The sequence below is a fragment of the Rhinoderma darwinii genome, chromosome 9, assembly GCF_050947455.1.
Source record: "Rhinoderma darwinii isolate aRhiDar2 chromosome 9, aRhiDar2.hap1, whole genome shotgun sequence".
Lineage (NCBI taxonomy): Eukaryota > Metazoa > Chordata > Amphibia > Anura > Rhinodermatidae > Rhinoderma > Rhinoderma darwinii.
Window position 1 is genome coordinate 51,482,518 of NC_134695.1, and position 21,867 is coordinate 51,504,384.

At 42.7% G+C, this 21,867-nt stretch overlaps 1 protein-coding gene across 1 annotated transcript; it reads right to left on the reverse strand.

The window, feature by feature from the left end:
- Positions 1-10,181: 10,181 nt before the first annotated feature.
- Positions 10,182-20,889, reverse strand: LOC142660370 (uncharacterized). Its single transcript, XM_075836978.1, has 11 exons — positions 20,796-20,889; positions 20,366-20,430; positions 17,842-17,970; positions 17,056-17,184; positions 16,781-16,863; positions 16,551-16,620; positions 15,190-15,288; positions 14,265-14,408; positions 12,060-12,102; positions 11,766-11,941; positions 10,182-10,700 (listed from the first exon to the last, which is right to left on the reverse strand). The coding sequence occupies exons 1-11, from the start codon at positions 20,802-20,804 to the stop codon at positions 10,604-10,606; spliced, it is 1,044 nt and encodes a 347-aa protein (XP_075693093.1). The 5' UTR covers positions 20,805-20,889; the 3' UTR covers positions 10,182-10,603.
- Between the last annotated feature and the right edge of the window lie 978 nt (positions 20,890-21,867).

Below are 21,867 nucleotides of genomic sequence, written 5' to 3' on the forward strand. Positions count from 1 at the left end.
CAGAGGGAGATTCGATGTTTAGAAGCAGATAGCAGCTACAAGGAGCACCTGTCACTCTGGAGGACCCGGCATTACATGAACAGGGGAGTATAACACTTGCTGCTGGAGTCCTCCATTGTTAAGTGCTGTTCGCTGTAGGCCCCAGCAATTGGACACCCTGTGGTCAGCTTATGATTTTGGGACCCTTCTAACTTCGCTCCCAGGTTCCTCTGCCGCCGTTGAGATCCTGTGTGCAGCAATTTCCAGGATTGAAGAGAAGCCCAGGAGTGAGGATGGTAAGTATATGGAGGAGTCTGGTCAGGGTATTTTTCTTGTCTGATCTGGGGTCTGAATTAATTTAGCAGTCTGGTCTGGAGCCTGAATTAATTTAGCAGTCTGGTCTGGAGCCTGAATTAATTTAGGGCTTCCTAAATGCCGCTCTTGAGCACCGTTCTATTGGAACTAACTTCTTACGATTTATTAACCTCTTAAACTCAGATGCCCATCCACACTTACAAACAACGGCTTAAACAGCCCCGATTTTGATATGTTTCGGAGAACTAGACAGGGCTGTACCCTGTCCCCACTCATTTTAAGGGATCTATAGACCCTTTACAATTAACATTTTTAGCAACCTCCTCTTTCAAAGTGATCACCTTACACTCGACAGAATTGAGAATTGCGGTTTTCTCGATGATATATATTATTATTCATAGAGAAAGAGACCTCCAGCTCACCTTATACGTATAGTTTAGATCATCTCGCACGGATCCTCGTGTCGGCACACGATAGGTAACAGCAGTAGAAACAAGGAGGATTTTGGATCCAGCGTAGATTAGTGAATTAAAATGGAACGATGTTCCAAGTTTAATTAGATTCGTAGATTAAAAAAAGGAAAAAACCAGGATGGATGGTTGGGAGTGTGCAATCCTGGTAGTGTGAGGAAAAAAATCAATAGTAAATGAAGCCTACGCGTTTCAGACGCTAACACGCGTCCTTAGTCATGGCTGATGCTGACCTTCTGGTTTGTTTGACTGAGATATATATCCCTGTTGACAGGTGTTGCTAGTAAATTTGATTGCCCTTCCCCTGAATCTCTGTTTCGTAACCTAATGTTATTAGATTAATATACATATTTGACAACTAGATGACACATGTGAATTGGGGATAAGCCATAATATCAGGATTAGTTGAATTGTTTATTTTTGGAAACATAGTGTATCATGGCTTTAGTCGAAGTAATACAGATATATTTGGCTCTGATTTGTCAAAGGACATGACTTCCAGTTCACTGGGTGATTATTTGTGTTTGCGTTCCACAGTGCATAGTAACCCTGGAACGCACCCCGGAGACGCAGCAGCAGCTGGAGGCAAACGCCAAGCCGGAAGGTAAATTCAATGAGTAGATATGAGAGGGAAAGAATATGACTTAATATCTGTAATAATTGACTATAACAAGTGTGGTAAAGTGTGATATAATAGTATATTTGGGATTTGTGTATTGGAACGTAAAAATATTTGTTTATGTGAAGGTTCATTTGTAGGGGATGAGCTGGAGGCGTGTTAAATATCATTGTTAGATTGACAATCTCAGTTTAGTCGTAATAGTGTAACCAGAATATCTATTTTTTTGTTTGGAAGGTCAGTAGATGATGTAAATACCACGTGAAAGGTAACAGCTACCTAGAAATTTATAATTTTTTAGAGAAAGAAAGGACAGATTGTATATGAACAGTGATATGTATAGTTGGTTTAGTGACTTATTTTAAAAAATGTAAAGATGCAAGAAATCTATAACATGCACGATACATTGTTAAAAATAGTACGAACCTGGACATAAAGAATTGGTAGACTGAGCGTTTGAATTAACCAATGGAGAAACGAAAATTATTGTAATTAGTTACGTATTCGTAAGGTGACCATTATGTATCATGTTATTTGTGTAAGTACATAAGTTGTTATGTTATCATATAGACAGTTTATAGTGATTGTAACGTCTGTATATCAAATGGTATAAGGATGAAACCAGTGTGATACTATACGTGAATGGAAAAGTGGTTGGAAGTAGTTAGTCGAATGTTACGTTTGACTTGGTAGTGTATATAGAAGTCACACTGAAGATTATATCATGTATGTTAGTAATGAAGACTCAAATCATTTCTTATGTTAAGACCACTGGGGAAACGGGTATTTAACATGAAAATCCAATACGCTTCGCGTTGATGGATTTTGTGTTGTAGGTCTCCCCCTCTTTTGGGTAGATGTACTTTTTCGATGGCTTGGCATTGGAAGGATTTGGTTGCTCTATTGTGATGATATATAAAATGCTTGGCTGCATTGGAGATATTAACGATATTCTGGTTGCGGATATAGCTTAAGTGCTCTAGTATTCTGATTTTGAATTTTCTGCCTGTACAGTGCAAAATTATATAAACTGTAATTCAACTGCGGTTATCTATACTATCGAATGCACAGAATGTAAACTAAAATACGTTGGATGTACAAGCAGAAAATTCAAAATCAGAATACTAGAGCACTTAAGCTATATCCGCAACCAGAATATCGTTAATATCTCCAATGCAGCCAAGCATTTTATATATCATCACAATAGAGCAACCAAATCCTTCCAATGCCAAGCCATCGAAAAAGTACATCTACCCAAAAGAGGGGGAGACCTACAACACAAAATCCATCAACGCGAAGCGTATTGGATTTTCATGTTAAATACCCGTTTCCCCAGTGGTCTTAACATAAGAAATGATTTGAGTCTTCATTACTAACATACATGATATAATCTTCAGTGTGACTTCTATATACACTACCAAGTCAAACGTAACATTCGACTAACTACTTCCAACCACTTTTCCATTCACGTATAGTATCACACTGGTTTCATCCTTATACCATTTGATATACAGACGTTACAATCACTATAAACTGTCTATATGATAACATAACAACTTATGTACTTACACAAATAACATGATACATAATGGTCACCTTACGAATACGTAACTAATTACAATAATTTTCGTTTCTCCATTGGTTAATTCAAACGCTCAGTCTACCAATTCTTTATGTCCAGGTTCGTACTATTTTTAACAATGTATCGTGCATGTTATAGATTTCTTGCATCTTTACATTTTTTAAAATAAGTCACTAAACCAACTATACATATCACTGTTCATATACAATCTGTCCTTTCTTTCTTTCTCTAAAAAATTATAAATTTCTAGGTAGCTGTTACCTTTCACGTGGTATTTACATCATCTACTGACCTTCCAAACAAAAAAATAGATATTCTGGTTACACTATTACGACTAAACTGAGATTGTCAATCTAACAATGATATTTAACACGCCTCCAGCTCATCCCCTACAAATGAACCTTCACATAAACAAATATTTTTACGTTCCAATACACAAATCCCAAATATACTATTATATCACACTTTACCACACTTGTTATAGTCAATTATTACAGATATTAAGTCATATTCTTTCCCTCTCATATCTACTCATTGAATTTACCTTCCGGCTTGGCGTTTGCCTCCAGCTGCTGCTGCGTCTCCGGGGTGCGTTCCAGGGTTACTATGCACTGTGGAACGCAAACACAAATAATCACCCAGTGAACCGGAAGTTATGTCCTTTGACAAATCAGAGCCAAATATATCTGTATTACTTCGACTAAAGCCATGATACACTATGTTTCCAAAAATAAACAATTCAACTAATCCTGATATTATGGCTTATCCCCAATTCACATGTGTCATCTAGTTGTCAAATATGTATATTAATCTAATAACATTAGGTTACGAAACAGAGATTCAGGGGAAGGGCAATCAAATTTACTAGCAACACCTGTCAACAGGGATATATATCTCAGTCAAACAAACCAGAAGGTCAGCATCAGCCATGACTAAGGACGCGTGTTAGCGTCTGAAACGCGTAGGCTTCATTTACTATTGATTTTTTTCCTCACACTACCAGGATTGCACACTCCCAACCATCCATCCTGGTTTTTTCCTTTTTTTAATCTACGAATCTAATTAAACTTGGAACATCGTTCCATTTTAATTCACTAATCTACGCTGGATCCAAAATCCTCCTTGTTTCTACTATTATTATTCATATCAAATCCTAAACAAGTCCTTCCCAGACTTCTTTGTGATTTAGAGACGGTCAGTCAATTATTTGGCTTCTTCCTAAATTTAGATATAACTGAAACCTTACTACTTAAGTGACCAAGCCATCCTCTGTGGGCACCCCAATAACCATTTATATGGCAATCTAAGTCCCTAATGTACCTGGGTATTCAGATCTCTCATCAACCTTCCCCCCAATAACACCTTAACAATGATCTATACATGCTATCTCTAGAAACAACTATGTCCACTTGGAAACATTTTCCACAAGGGAAGGGCTGATCTTATTAAGTTCCCAAAAAACTTCTCTACATTTTACAATCCCTTCCGATCTCTTTAAGACCGAAGAAAGGAAAACAAATAAATTTTGTAATATACCAACATTGAATATCTAATATTCTTCTTGCTTGGCTATCCTTCTTTCATCTGTGTAGATTCATTTATTAATTTATATTGTATGTAATCTTTTAGAATGGATGGAATAAAAATTAGTATTTTATATTTGACTTCTAGACTCAGTGTTCTCCATTTTGGTACCAGTGGCATAACTACCGCTATAGCAGCCGTAGGGGCTGCTACTGGGCCCGCGGCATGAGGGGGCCCGTGTCGCCCGCCGGCACGGGCCCCCACCATGGCCGGAGGCTCCGCTAGCAGCCGCTACGGCTGCTACAGCGGGACGCTACTGAACTCTACGGCAGAGCAGGGAGGAATCTCCCCGCTCTGCCATTAAACAAAAGACATGTATCCCCCTATCCACAGGACAGGGGATACATGTGTGATCGCTGGCATTGATAGGAAGAACGGGGGACTGAAAGTCCCCTGAAGTTCTCCATCACAAACCTCCGACTTCCGGGGTCTGTGACGGCAGCTCCGTAGAAATGAATGGAGCGCCGGTCGCGCTTGTGCGCATGCGTGACCAGCGCTCCTTTCATTTTTATTGAGCTGCTCAGACGCCGGAAGTCAGAGGTTAGTCATGGAGAACTTCAGGGGACTTTCAGTCCCCCGTTCTCCCTATCAATGCCAGCGATCGCACATGTGGATATCCTGTGGATAGGGGGATACATGTCTTTTGTAGGACACGCTGTAGGTCGCATTTTTTTAGGAGGGGGGACGCTGTATGGCGTTCCCTACAGGGGGGGCTGTATGGCGTTCCCTACAGGGGGGGGCTGTATGGCGTTCCCTACAGGGGGGGGCTGTATGGCGTTCCCTACAGGGGGGGCTGTATGGCGTTCTCTACAGGGGGGCTGTATGTCGTTATCTACAGGGGGGGCTGTATGCCGTTATCTACAGAGGGGATGTATGGTGCTATCTACAGAGGGGGCTGTATGGCGTTATCTACAGAGGGGGATGTATGGCGCTATCTACAAAGGGGGCTGTATGGCGTTATCTACAGAGGGGGATGTATGGCGTTATCTACAGGGGGGGCTGTATAGCGTTATCTACAGAGGGGGCTGTATGGCGTTATCCATAGAGGGGAATGTATGGCGCTATCTACAGAGGGGGCTGTATGGCGTTATCTACAGGGGGGCTGTATGGCGTTATCTACAGGGGGGCTGTATGGCGTTATCTACAGAGGGGGCTGTATGGCGTTATCTACAGGGGGGCTGTAAAAAAGGCACTATCTACAAGGGGGGGGTTGTGTGACACCCAGGGGAGGGGGGCCCCAGTCAAAAGTTTGCTATGGGGCCCAGTCTTTCCTAGTTACGCCCCTGTTTGGTACTATATATAATGAGTACAGTCATGTCATCTTAGGGGATTAATAATGTAAAATGGTGCATATGTATGCCTTGTGGATAGGTTGTATTACATTTTGAATCTTGTTGGCAGCACATCTCCTATTTACACAGGTAGATGTGCTGCCGGGAAGCGACCATTTTTCTTGCCGCGTAAAGGATGCGATTAGCTGACAAACAATTGCTCTTACTACTATACAGGGTAATTCAGATTTACCAATCATTCCAGAAAAGGCCAAACAATGTCCCTGGCATCCTATGCCATCCTCTGTCTATTATAAAATGCTGATACTACACATAATTGTTCTTAAAGTGTAGCTAAACATTTGACAAACTTCTGATCTAGGGGTATAGTGAGCATTTTGACCCCATAGTTAGTTTTCTGAATTGATTAGCATTGGGCAGTGAAAATGAAAGAAAAATAAATTATTCCAATAAGATGTCGTTTAAGCTCAAAATTTTTCATTTACAAAAAGGACAAAAGAGAAAAAGAACTCCGACATTTGTAAAGGAATTTCTCCAGAGTACAGCAAAACCCCACATGTAGTAATAAACTGCTGTTTGGACACATGGGAGGGCTCAGAAGGTAAGGAGTGCCATTTGACTTTTGGAGCGTAGACTTTGCTGGAATGGTTTGCGGACGCCATGTCACATTTGCAAAACCCCTGATGTACCAAAACAAAAGTGACCCCATTTTAGAAACGACACACCTAAAGGCATTTTTCAAGAGGTGTAGTGAGCATTTAGACCCAACAGGTGTTTCTCAGAAATTAATACGCAGCGGATGATTTCCACTGATATGCCATTTCAGTGCACAATATGTTTTGCCCAGCTTGTGCCACTGGAGAATCTTACCTCATGAATTGTTAAGCGGGTTCTCCGGGGTATGGCTTTGCCATATATGTGGGCGTAAACTGCTGTTTGGGCACACTGTAGGTTTTAGAAGGGAGGGAGCGCCATTTGGCTTTTGGAGCGCAGATTTAGATTGGTAGAAGTTTTGTTTGGAGTTTTACTTGTATTTCAGTTGATAATGTGGGGGCTTATGTAAGCTGTGCGGAGTACATCAAGGTATATGTAAGCTGTGCAGAGTACATCAGGGTGTATGTAAGCTGTGCGGAGTACATCAGGGTATATGTAAGCTGTGCTGAGTACATCAGTGTATATGTAAGCTGTGCAGAGTACATCAGGGTATATGTAAGCTGTGCGGAGTACATCAAAGCATATGTAAGCTGTGCGGAGTACAACAGAGTATATGTAAGCTGTGCGGAGTACATCAGGGTATATATAAGCTGGGCGGAGTACATCAGGGTATATGTAAGCTGTGAGGAGTACATCAGGGTATATGTAAGCTATGCGTAGTACATCAGGGTATATGTAAGCTGTGCAGAGTACATCAGGGTATATGTAAGCTGTGAGGAGTACATCAGGGTATATGTAAGCTGTGCGTAGTACATCAGGGTATATGTAAGCTGTGCAGAGTACATCAGGGTATATGTAAGCTGTGCAGAGTACATCAGGGTATATGTAAGCTGTGCGGAGTACATCAGGGTATATGTAAGCTGTGTGTAGTACATCAGGGTATATGTAAGCTGTGCGGAGTACATCAGGGTATATATAAGCTGGGCGGAGTACATCAGGGTATATGTAAGCTGTGCAGAGTACATCAGGGTATATGTAAGCTGTGCAGAGTACATCAGGGTATATGTAAGCTGTGTGTAGTACATCAGGGTATATGTAAGCTGTGCGGAGTACATCAGGGTATATGTAAGCTGTGCGGAGTACATCAGGGTATATGTAAGCTGTGTGGAGTACATCAGGGTATATGTAATCTGTGAGGAGTACATCAGGATATATGTAAGCTGGGCGGAGTACATCAGGGTATATGTAAGCTGTGTGGAGTACATCAGTGTATATGTAAGCTGTGCGGAGTACATCAGGGTATATGTAAGCTGTGTGGAGTACATCAGGGTATATGTAATCTGTGAGGAGTACATCGGGATATATGTAAGCTGTGCGGAGTACATCAGGGTATATGTAAGCTATGTGGAGTACATCAGGGTATATGTAAGCTGTGAGGAGTACATCAGGGTATATGTAAGCTGTGTGGAGTACATCAGGGTATATGTAAGCTAAGCAGAGCACATCAGGGTATATGTAAGCTGTGTGGAGTACATCAGGGTGTATGTAAGCAGGGCGGAGTTCATCAGGGTATATGTAAGCTGTGCGGAGTACATCAGGGTATATGTAAGCTGTGCGGAGTACATCATGGTATATGTAAGCTGTGCGGAGTACATCAGGGTATATGTAAGCTGTGCGGAGTACATCAGGGTATATGTAAGCTGTGGGGAGTACATCAGGGTATATGTAAGCTGTGCGGAGTACATTTTTTTTTTCCCAATAATAAAATACTTATTATGGGACAAGTGACGATTTCTGTTTTTTTAACTTGAAACGTTTAATTTTTTTTTATACAACATTATTATTACGTTTTTTAAACTTTTATTTTGTCCCACCAGAGGGCTTGAAGGTCTGCATCACTAATAGCTATACTAATACATTGCACTACCTACATAGTGCAATTTATTAGAGCTGTCAGTTTGACACTGTCAGCAAGCCTATTAGAACCCGGCGGATCCTAATAGGCTTCCGTAATTGGCAGACCAGGAGGTCATTATTAGGCCTCCAGTTGCATTGGAAAGCATCGCACTCAAGGGATTATATTAGCCGACTGGTGACAATGTCAGCATAGCCAGTAGATTGCTGGAAATGTGTGCGTGCTTTATTAGTGGTGACATAACCTACTCTATACGGCCGGATTTACACAAGCGTGAGCGTTTTGCGCGTGCAAAAAAAAGCTGCGTTTTGCGCGCCCAAAAGGTACTTAACAGCTCCGTGTGTCAGCCGTGTATGATGCGCGGCTGCGTGATTTTCGCGCAGCCGCTATCATTATGACACTCTGTTTGTATGTTTGTAGCACGTGGTGCTTTTCTGTTTTCATTCATACTTTTTACTGCTGTTGCACGAATTACGCGCGTCACACGGAACTGCTTCCATGTGCTGCATGTGATTTTCACGCACCCATTGACTTCAATGGGTGCGTGATGCGCGAACAACGCACAAATATCGGACATGTCGTGAGTTTTACGCAGCAGACACACGCTGCATGAAACTCACGGACAGTCTGCACGGCCCCTTAGGGTATGTTCACACGAGGGCGTCCGTAACGGCTGAAATTACGGGGATGTTTCAGCCTGAAAACATCCCCGTACTTTCAGCCGTAACGGCATGTGCAGGCGCTTGAACGCCACGTCCATTACGGACGTAATTGGCGCTGCTATTCATTGGAGTCAATGAGTAACGGCTCCAATTGTGGCCAAAGAAGTGACAGGTGACTTCTTTGACGCGGGCGTCTATTTACGCGCCGTCATTTGACAGCGGCGCGTAAATTACGCCTGGTATGAACTGACAATCGTCTGCCCATTGCTTTCAATGGGCAGATGTTTGTCAGCGCTATTGAGGCGCTATTTTCGGACGTAATTCGGGGCATAAACGCCCGAATTACGTCCGTAATTAGTGCGTGTGAACATACCCTTAGACTAACATAGGTCCATGCGAGGCGCGTGAAAATCACGCGCGTTGCACGGACGTATTACACGTTTGTCTAAATAAGCCCTACGTTTTTTTTTCTATCCTCCTCCGTTATTTAGATATTAGTGCCGTTATATTTGGCGCAAAATATGTAAACAACCCCCTGAACTGTCAATGGGGCGTGTAAATGGCAAGGGGGCGTGTTACTTATCACTGTGATACTGTCCAAACAGCTACGGACAGTGTCACAGCGGCTTCCTCCACTGTTTGACAAAAGCTGGGGAGAGGAGAGCGTGCGCGCGCGGCTCTGCCGCCACCACGTAACAGAACTTGAGACGAAGAATGTGAATTCTTCTTCTTCTTCTGTTCTGTGGCGGCGGGAGTATTCTCGGCAGCGACTTCATAGCTGTGCGCACATGTGTGCGGGCACGCACTTTCTCACTCTTCAGTTCTCGGCAAACAAGGACGACTTGACTGTGTGATCTTGCTGCCGACGATATTCCCACGGTTATTGACATGATTTTCACTAAAGCGCTGCCCAACTCCGGCATTTTGCTGCAATTGTTCAAGAAAACACAGAAAAAAATGATGATATGACTGCTATGTGTGAACACACCCGAATCAGTCAGGTCATGGGAATAATCACAGCAGCAGGGGAGAAATGTACTGATCTTGTGAAAGAGTAAATTCAATGGCCAAAAACCAACTAAGATAAATAATTAGACACACAAATTGAATTGTGCTTAAAGTTGGATGTTATTAGCCGACTGGTGACAATGTCAGCGTAGCCAGTAGACTGGTGGAAATGCGTCGCTACTGATGTGATGGTGACATAGCCGCTTTATTGGTGTGATGAATGCACAGTTTGCTCTGCTGGTGGGGGGTTGGCTTAGATTGCTCTGCTGGTGGTGATGACCCAAATCATAGTCAAGTCATATCCGGTAGTAGAAGTCATATCCGGTAGTAGAAGTCATATCCGATTATAATTGTCATATCCGGTAGTAGAAGTCATATCCGATTGTAATTGTCATATCCAGTAGTATAAGTCATATCCGATTGTAATTGTCAAATCCGGTAAAAAGTCCATATCAAGTAAATCTTGTCATGTCCATATAAAATCCATGTCCAGTAGTAATAGTCACATGGCTCACTAGGCTCACTAGGTGCGATTCTTTTTATTTTTCTTCCAACCAGGTTCTTTAGTCTTCAAATCCTGTAGGTTGAACATCCTCGATGGTGCTCCTATTATGCCGAGACTGGAGACAGAAGAGAAAAGAGTATGAGCTGAAGAACTCGTATCTGCTTTCACCTGCTTGGCACATACACAATCCATATGTGGGATATTACTTTTATACCGGAACCTATCACAGTCCTGCATATCCCCCCCCCCCTCCCTCCACACCCACACACATTTCTGATAAAGAAAAAAGGGAGAGAACTGTGCAGTTTGTTTAATGTCCCAGGGCAAGTCGTTTAAAATGTGGCCCTTCCTAGTAACTACCATATTTATATATGAATACAGTGCCACATAGTACCTGGACAGAGAGAGCTGCACAGTGCCCAGATTAAATGGGAAACAACTGACCAGATAGTGCCCATCAAGTCCACACACTGAAGCTAGTACATAAAGTGCCAAGTTAGGGCTATACATTGGCTAATGTCTTCTATTTTGCCAAAACATAGTGCCTCATAAAGCCAAACAGTACCCACACAGTGTCATACTTGCTTACACAGTTCAAAATAGTGCCAAAACTGCCATACTTTGCCCACATAATTATGAAATACCTATGTAGCACCGTAATGGGCCCACATGGTGCCACCATCATACCAGTGTCAACAGTGTTATACTAGCCTACATAATCAAACCTTGCCCCCATACTGGAAAACAGTTCCGAGATGCCATACTTATTCACATATTCTGATAGTGCTCAAATAGCGCCAAACAATGCCCACTCTGTGGAAACGGCAAGGGGACACCCGGGACAACACTAAAATCTAGGACTGCATAAGGTTATCAGCGAGATGGGATCTCATACTCCGAACCATTCTTCTTGATGCCTTTTGCACACACTTCTGATGGTGGAACATGTATGGAGAACTCTCCATGGCAATGGCCAGTGCGGAGAGGTGGATTTCATACCGCTCGCTGGCGGTGCTGTGTATAGGAATCCTTCTGATTTTTCTGAGTCAAAAAATATATTTTTGTCATAAATTCAATATAAGTGTGACTGCTACCTCTGCACCCCCTATAGCTATGACCCTGTCTAGTCACTAGAGCTAGGACTATTTCTTGACCAATGTACAGCAATAATGTGTTGTACCTCTCTTCTGCAGATGGTGTTGTCTTCTTCCTATATTCAAACAGGTTACTCATTGGTTCCAGTTTGGAGTGGAAAAGTACTGTCCAGAATATCCTGCACAGCTCCTTCTCTATAGACTCCAGGTTTGTACGCTTCAGCGTCACCCAAGCCACTTTGACACTGAAGCTGTATAAACACTGCAAAGAAACAAACACACCCGATGTAAGAAATAAGCAAAGCGCCAGCGCCTTGTCCCCAGCAGAACATGACGACCTCTATTCATCATATCTTAGAATATAAATTCAATGCCGGTACCTCAATGAATCTGCGGAGCCTCCTTGTAGCTGATGCTTTGCTCCTGAAACACGAATACAGGAAAAATACAATAAGCTCTGAGTTTTGAGGTATGACTAGAAACATGTGTGACCCATAGCAACACTGCAAGGGGCAGAGCGCCCATGAGGACATTACGACAGCCAGTGACAGCATGGCATTGACAGATACAGGCACATAAATACAGACACACAGGCACATAATTACACAGACTGGAACATATACAAATACATTAAAGGCACATATATGCAAGCACAAAGATACATTCACATTCAGACCCATATACACCCACACAGGCACATATATACACTGTATGGATAATGTAGTAGATGTTACCTGCAGTCCTATGTAATACCACAGGTAACACAGTGATAACTCTCTGAGTACAGATAATGTAGTATATGTTACTTGCAGTCCTATGTAATACTACAGATAGCACAGTGATAACTCTCTGAGTACCGATAATGTAGTAGATGTTACCTGCAGTCCTATGTAACACCAAAGATAACACACTCTGATAACTATACCCACACATATATAAACACACACAGAGGCATACATATATACACACTAACAGAGACATATACACACATACTGGAACATATACACACACAAACACAGAGACACATATACACACATAGACAATTACTATCTCTCCTTGCTGACAGGCTTCTTGCAGGACGGGCTGTGGGTGGAGCTTCCTCCTCTGCTCTTGTTCCTCGGCTCTTGTTTTCTCCGTGTGTGTGTGTGTGTGTAAGGAGGAGCAGAGGACAGAGCAGAGGACAGAGCAGAGGCAGAACCCAGTGGCACCCCTACACGCTGGGAGGGTGTAGCACCCTGTGCACTTGCACAGGTCGCAAACCCCTAAGGCCGGCCCTGATTACAGGCCATCATAATTGGCAGCCTGTGTTTTAAGGGTAAATGTAAAAAAATGTAAATTCTCTCCTTGCTGACAGGCTGTAATGTCCGTGACTGCAGGCTGGCAGCTCCGGTCCCCTCCTGACAGCCGCAGCCATGAGTCGGCATGTGCTGGCCCCAGCCTCCTCCTCAGGAGACGCCAGCGCTCGCGTCCACTCACCTCAGCCGGATCTTGTAGGGTGCGCGCGCAAGCCCGTGCCTGCTCTTAAAGGGGCAGCGTGCGCACCGGACCTTTTGACGAACTTTGACCCGTGAGTACCCTGGACTATAAGAGGGGTCCAGCCCCCTGCTTCGATGCCTGAGCGTTGTTGTTGTTCCCTAATTTGTCTATGTGATGGCCGCCTAGTGTGTTACCTGTTCCTGTACCTGTTCCAGTTCCTGTACCTATTCCAGTTCCTGTTCCTGTCCCTGTCCCTAGCATTCCATACCACCCTGGTCGAGCACTGTGCTGTGCCAAAGTCGTGTCGTGCTGTATCCACGTCTGACCTGCTTCACCTCGCCTGACGTCTACCTGCTGCCTAGTCCTAGCCGAGCCTGCCTTGCTGCTGTCTGAGCTGCCACAGGTACCTATACGAACTATAGACAATCACCTGTGCCCTGTTTGCCATCTGCCTTACCGCCAAGGCGGAATGGCCCAGTGGGTCCACAAACCCTTCGTGACACAGGCTCACAGGCTTCTTGCAGGAATGGCTGTGGGTGGAGCTTCCTCCTCTGCTCTTGTTCCTCGGCTCTTGTTTCCTCTGTGTGTGTAAGGAGGAGCAGAGGACAGAGCAGAGGCAGAACCCAGTGGCGCCCCCTACATGCTATGAGGGTGTAGCACCCTGTGCACTTGCACAGGTCGCACACCCCTAAGGCCGACCCTGATTACAGGCCATCATAATTGGCAGCCTGTGTTTTATGGGTAAATGTAAAAAATTTGAAATTCTCCACAGCTGAGCAAGATTTTTTTTACTGGGTCCCAGTACTCCCCCCCCCCCCCCCCCACCTCTCTTGTGTAGGGAACAGTTCTGATATTAACATTATTACTATTTTATAGTCTAATCATTAGAGTGTCTTCACACGGTGCCGTTTTGCTGCGTTTTTTTTCCGTGCGGCTGAAAACCACATAGATAAATGCATGCCTTTTTAGCGCGATTTGTCGCGATTTTGCAAATGCGTTTTTTGTCCACGCAGTAAGAAAACGTGGCAAAACCGCACCGTGTGAATACATTCCTAAATGGCAAAACGTAAGACACCACATTTTTCATAAATTCTCAAAAGATAACATACTTCTCAAATGTCATGTGGTGCTGCTCCTTTATTTCTTGTCCAATATTAAGGGCAGAGTATCTGACAGTGAGATGTCTCAGTGCTGCTTCCAGTCTCTTCTCCAGATCTGACTTCTCTGCCAGTTTTTCTGGAGGTCTCCGACTCCTAGAAAAACAAACAAGCAGCATTGTAAGAAAAGCCTTTATAGAGGGGGTGTGGATCCATCCCAGCATTATGGACAATAGGATCTCTTCCCCCTTTCTTTTTGGTGACATTTTCAAATAATTCAGCTTTTATTACCACATTTTTGGGATAAGTTCACACGTAGAAGATTTCTGCAGCAAATCTGTTGACAATTGTAGGGAAATCTGCAGTGGCAAATCCGCACCAAATTGTGTGGATCTCCCTGCTGCGGGTGTCAAATGCTACTACAATTACTTCCTCTGGCGCTCCGTTAGCAACACTTTTCTGCCGGTCTTTGTAGACCCAGCTTCCAGAGTTGTCACATGTGACTGCCGCAGCCTGTGATTGGCTGCAGCAGTTATGTGTTGTCACGATGTACACAGACCAACGGGGACAGGAAAGCATTACTACGGGAGATGAATATAGTGTCTTTTTTTTTAACATATTGAACTATCTGAACTTACAAATTTTGCTGCGAATCCACAGGTAATCCACAGCAACATGTGCAACACTAGGATTTACTTGCGAATTTCTTCTTCCCCATTGAATTTTATCGGGAAAACAGCAACAAACATGTGCACTTCCATAGCAGAAGTTGACATGCTGCAAATTTAGAAATAAGCACCGCAAATCAATTTCTGTGCAGAAAATTTCAGCAGCATGTAGATCGGATTTCTTCAAGTCTCATCGACTTTGCTGCTAATGCAAATCCGGACAGAAAATCTGCAGCAACCTGTTACTTGTGAACGTGACAAACACTTACGGTAGTAGAGATTTTGGCCTTTTGTCTTGTGATTGTTTCATTAGAAAACAATACATGTAATAATTCACAGACGCTAGGAAATCATCAAGTTCCTTGGATCTAAATAAAAATGAAAATAGTTTATGTAAGACACTAAATATGAAGAACCTAATTTTTGAGAACCAGTGATGACAGAAAGAGGAGGTTTTGTCCATAGTAACCAATCAGCATGGTCTTTGGTATGGGAAGTCAGAGGTCGCCCCTCTACAACACAGTCAGTCAACCATCGGTCACTGCAGATTTCACCGTCAACCCTAAATCATAATTACAACAATTGTTTCTGTCCCATTACCGCCCCTCACCAGCCATACAGTCCAAGGAACAGTGGAATAGTTATCTGGGGGTTCTGTACACACACTTCTTATTCTGAGTGGATAAAGCTGAGGTGGGAATGTCTCGGGTGGCCCATACACCAAGTAATAATATGAAGAGAAGCCTAAAACAAGACTCCACCTGATATTCTTGGATCTTTTATGTCACTGATCAGATCTGTTGAGCAAGTTATGGCTAAAAATATATTAGAGTGAAATTTTAGACGAGTGTTCCAACAGACACTCACTCCGGGAATTTATCCAGATCCAGATCGTAGGTTATGTCAATATATATATATCGGAGAGAAGTAAGAGACACATACATTGCTAGTATGCTCAAAAATACTCCTCTGAGGTTTATTGCCAAAAACAATTACAATAATATCTTTCAAAAGGGGAATAGGCTTGATTTCAGCCAATCCTTCATAAAAGGAAGCAGGGCAGGGGATGGTATAAAATAATAAACTATCAGTTACTCAACCCCTGAAGTAACATTCCCTCCGGCACTATGGTCCTGTTCTCTGCCGCTCCAGCCCCAGAAGCACCTGCAGCAGTCACATGCTGTTCATCGTTCATGTGCAGCTGCAGCCAATCATTTGCCTCAGCCTTTACCAATAAGCAGCACGTGACTGCTGCAGGAGCTTCCCGGATTAAAGCGGTGAAGAACAGGACCTCAGTGCTGGAGCGGGGGGGGCACTGTAGAGGTTGAATACCTGCTAGTTTATTATTTTATACCATTGCCTGCCCTACTGTATTTTAAATACTCCAGGATAACTATTCTAAGGTTCCCAGGATCGCTGATCCAGGGGTGGACTTACTTTGTGTGACCTGTGTAGCTGCACAGGGGCTGAGTAGGTAAGAGGGCCTAGTAGCCATATAAAAAAAAATCGAAGAACAAGGGGCCCAAATATTGTTCCTGCACAGGAGCCCTCTGCTGTTTGTGTCCGCCCTGCACTGATCTATAGGTCAATGGGAATAGAATATTTTGCCAGTTTTGTAGAAGCGACATACCCGAAGACGGAGGCAAAATCACATGTGAAACACAGACGTTCCTCTTCTTCCATCAAGGTTAAAGCCATTCCTGGAAGAGAATGGACAAGTAAGATGGATCTGCTGTTTACCCAGTTAATTGATAGAAAATTATTGTATTTTTTACGGGTTTCAGGGAAATACACTTGTCCCCTCAACAAAGTCTTGATGGAACAGACACATGATGCATAAATCACATGGATAATACTCACTCTTGACGTCTTTCAGAGTCTCCAGTTCAGGTTTCCTCTTCAATGGAAGGCTCTTTTCAGTAGATTTATCTCCTGGTCCCCATCTAACGTAAGAGTATAATAGTAAAATAATCTCTTACTGTCTCTTTAAGACTAAGTGAATTATACATAGAATGTGATTTCTCAGCTATAACACATATACACTTTTACAAGCTGCAGTATCTGATGATACAGCTCCTAATAATCCAATGTAGATTTCTGTTTGTTGCATTTATGTATGACTATACTCAAATTACCTGCCCGACGGGGTCTCCTCAAGTGGGACTGACTTCCCCGTCATCAGGGTCTGCTTGGGGCCCATTAATTTGCTGCCGCTGCTATTGCTGCTGATGGGGGGCAGCTTGCTCAACTGCACATTGCTGTACCTAAAGTAACAGTATAAGAGAAGAGTTTTACAGGTATTTATAAGAGACTATATAAGCATCACCTAGATGTGGTGGTGGCGTGACAGAGGGTAAGTAGGGGACTGGGTCCCAGCGGTGGGATTGGGGATCCCACCAATCTTAATCTGGCCCTGAAAAGAACCCTGAATAACTCTTGTGGTGACATTCTGCAGCTTAAAATACTTGTCCAGTAACTAAAGCTGAATATGTTTAGGATTGCCTAAACTATTACATCCCATTAGTTGTGTGAGTAGGACTAGTGTCAGAATAGGCTTAAAGGGGTTTTCCAGTCCCATAAAATGAGTGGCCTATTCTCAGGATAGGCCATCAATATGTGATCTGTCAGGGTCCGACTCCCGGCACCCCCACTGATCAGCCATTTTGAAGGGGCCGCAGGGCCCACTGCTCGTACTGTGAATCGGTGGAGGTGCCAGGTGTCGGATCCCTACGGATCACATATTAATTGCCTATCCTGAGGATAGGCCATCAATTTAAACCCCTTTAAGCCCTCTGAATGTAACAAGAAAGAACGTGTAAAGTTTTGTTAAAGGACGAGTGTCGCGAAAAAAAAATTATTATATCAATTTGCTTTTTCCATCTCTGTATGTGTCGATTAACGTAGGACTATACTCAAATTACCTGCCCGACGGGCTCTCCTCAAGTCGGACTGACTTCCCCGTCATCAGGGTCTGCTTGGGGCCCATTAATAGGCTGCTGCTGCTATTGCTGCTGAGGGGGGGCAGCTTGCTCAACTGCACATTGCTGTAACTAAAGTAATAGTATAAGAGAAGAGTTTTACAGATATTTATAAGAGACTATATAAGCATCACCTAGATGTGGTGGTGGCGTGACAGAGGGTAAGTAGGAGACTGGGTCCCAGCGGTGGGTTTGTTAAAGGACGTGTAAAGTTTTGTTAAAGGACGAGTGTCGCGAACAAAAAATATAATTTATATCAATTTGCTTTTAGTGTTTTATTTTTTTTTAAAATATTTATTTGTGTGTTTGTGTTTTACTTTTTTTGATTTTTTTACTTTTTCTTGTCTATGGGGGCTGCCATTTTTTTTTCCATCTCTGTATGTGTCGATTAACGACACATACAGACATGGAATACGGCACATACAGCCCCGTAGTGAATGCGAACGGGGCCCGTTCCATCCACTATGCTGTACGCCGTCTGTGTGGGAACGGCTCCCACACAGTCCAAATTGAAGGTCTTCGGCCAAGCGACGTCCGGCGCCATTTTCTTGTGGACCGGAAGCCGCGGCCGGACAGTAAGATTACTACTTCCAGTCGCGGCTTCCGGACTTGTGCCCTTGGAGTGGAGGGAGCAGACGGAGCGGACGGACCGGACCATTTTTGTTTTTTCCTCCCCAATTTCGAAAAGCCATAAGTTTTAGATTTTTCTATCGATATAGCCGTATTAGGGCTTGTTTTTTGCGGGACAAATTGTAGGTTTTTAGGCACCATTTATTATACGATATAATGTACTGGGAAACTGGAAAAAAACCTCTTTGTGGAGTAGAAAGGGGAAAAAAAAACCTGTGATTCCTGCATTGTTTCTTGGGTTTCATGTTTACGGCGTTCTCCATGCAGTAAAATTTACATGATAAATTTATTCTGCGGGTCAATACGATTACGGCAAAACCAAAACGATATAGTTGTTTTTATGTTTTACTGCTTTTAAAAAGAAAAAAAATAGTTGTTAAAAATAAAAAAAATTTGTGTCACCAAAGTTTGAAAACCATAACGTTTTTATCTTTCCGTCAATTGAGCAGCGTGAGGGCTTGTTTTTTTGCAGGGCGAGCTCCAGTTTTTGTTGGTACATAAAACCTTTTGATCAGTTTTTATTAAAATTTTTGTGGGAGATGAGATGAACAAAAAACAGCGATTCAGCCGTTATTGTATTTTTGTTTTACTGCGTTCACCGTGCAGGTTAAATAATGTTATATTGTAATGACTTTTACAGACGCAGCGATACCGGTTATGTTAATTTTTTTTACATTGCTTTTGGAGGAAAATTGGAAAAGGGAAGTTTTTTAAACTCTTAATTTTTTTTATGTATATAAGAAAACCTTTATTTTACTTTTTTGTATTAGTCCCCCTAGGGGGCTTGAATCAGTGATGTTTGGATCGCTTCCACGATATACTGCAATGTTAATGTATGGAGGGAACATTATGTTCTTTTCAGGCTCGTATTTATAGGAGCACAGATATGGCAGACCTGGGGGCCTTCATTAGGCCTCTAGGCTGATATAACAATCATTAATATCCCAATATCCACAGTTTTAAACGTGCCCTGAAAACACATCTATTTAGACAGGCCTATAACATTCCCTAATCTGACTCCTTTCCATGGCCCCCCTTTTAGATTAGTCATCAGAATAAGATTCCCTCCCACTCCTTCTCTTCATGTCCGTCATACACGGATACTGGCTGGTGACCGGCTCATGCAGCTTTATGTTACCACCGCATGTGTATAAAAATGGCCGGACCATTGTACAGAACAAACACTATTACACTTTGTGTCTCCTTTATTTCCTCATAGATTGTAAGCTCTTGCGAGCAGGGTCCTCACTCCCCGGGTTTGAACTGTAAATGATCTTTGTCACTATGTAATGTCTGATATTGTTTGTTTCATGTCCCCTCTAAATTGTAAAGTGCTGCGTAATATGTTGGCACAATATAAATAAAGATTATTATTATATTATTATTATTATTATTAACACCCCACGTTTGCATCAAGAGGGGGTTAAAGGAAATAGGAGGGGGCGCCCCCTTATTCTAATGGCTTAGATGTGGCATTAGATGTGGCATTTAAGGGGTTAAGCGAGCGGGATCCTGTTAGTTACTGTAAAGATTTGGGTGTAACATACAAGCCATCACGCTCATTTTATGGAGTGTGCTCAGCCCGTGAGCCTGGAATATACCACCCCACCTGGCCTCCATTATAAATATACGGTGGAAGTTGGGAAGGGGTTAAAGGGGAGCTCCATCTTTGAAGACACTTTAGCAGAGATATATATAAGAAAATTGCCTCAAAGCAAATACCTAATATAAACCTATTAACTGAATAAAAATAATAGAGAATGAGAGCTTATAATCTTTAGTGAATCTTTCTACTGTCTGAAACAGAAATCCTGGAGACTGTGGAGTCTCTTCTTACCTTGAGAACTCAAGTGCCTTTTTCTCATCGTTCCAGAGAAATCCTTCCGGACAAAGTTTTCTTATCTGAAGGTAAAATTAAGTTTAAACTTAAGATCTAGTCTGAGACTAAAAATCTATTTACTTGGGGGGAACCAATAATGAGGTTAGGAAGTGAAAGGGTTAAAACTAGACAATACTTGATATAATGGTAAGAAGTATAAAGTATGGTGGATCAGTGCTCAGCACTATTGCCTTACAGCACGTGTTGATAGGTACAATTACAAGAAACATCTGCCGATGCAATCTTCATAGTTTTGCTACGGCAAATACATTTTCTGAAATAATGTAGAAACTCTGGTATAGATGAGGGTATACATGCAGCAAATGACATCATTTCCCCTGGGTTCCATGTATTACAGGGGGTGGGGTTGGAGGATTAGGTTATTTACCTTCTCCATGGTTTTGGAATAGATAAGACTGAGGAAATCACATGGAATCTTATCTTAAGAAGTCTGTTGCCAAGCAACTAGTCTATAGTGACATTCAGTGGGCGGAGCAACGGAACTGTATGTGGGCGGGGCACAGCAATCTAAACTGTAGCTATAAGTAGTGACAGGCAATGTGGGCGTGGCAAAGCATAGTAGTGCCCACAATAAACTCATGACGGAGCATACATGGAAAATATAGGACCCCAGAACACAACACTAAATGGCCTCACAAAAATCAGTTGTGTTGGTGGAGCCGGGATGTATATTAAAACATTAATGTTATTTCTAAATATTACAGTGTTACACACCCCAGAAGGACGGGCATTGCCCATGTTGTTCCACCTCCACAGTGCCTTTACCTCTAGTAATATAACAATAGTAAGCATGTAGTATATACAATATATACTGCTGGATTAATGATGTGTAAACATTGCTGCCCTTATACTATGCAGACTGCTCCAATGATGCCGTATACAGTAAGGATCGCCCCTGCTAAAGCCTAGAGACTCCATTACCCCTAATCCCAAAATAAAAACAACATACACAGCATTTCATCGTAAAACATTTTTGTGGTTTACGCCAACTTTATTGACCAAAATTTAATATACAACAAAGGGGAGCCCAATATCATCACTGCACTGCACTCCAGGAGCCGGGACCCACCTGCCCCTGGCACCCCACCTCCTAATGCGGGCAAGTCCACCTACCGTGGCCAGGCTTGTCTGCCTGCCACAGTAACCCCGCCTAGGAAGCTGCCAGTCCACAATTTGACCTTATGGTCACCCCCAGCATATGATACTGGGTTCAAATTCAATATTATTGTATAAAACATCATGGTGTCACTAAATTATCTGAACCCCCCACAGATTGTATTAGCCAGACTGTGAGATCCCCAATAATTGACATAGTAAGCTCTCCCTCCAATGTGTCGTGCCTATTAACCAGTTGTGTGTTGTGACTTCCGCCATCTTAGTTTCAAATAACTGTTATTTCCATTTTCAAGGCAGGGGGGTTACTGAAGCTCCATCCTTGT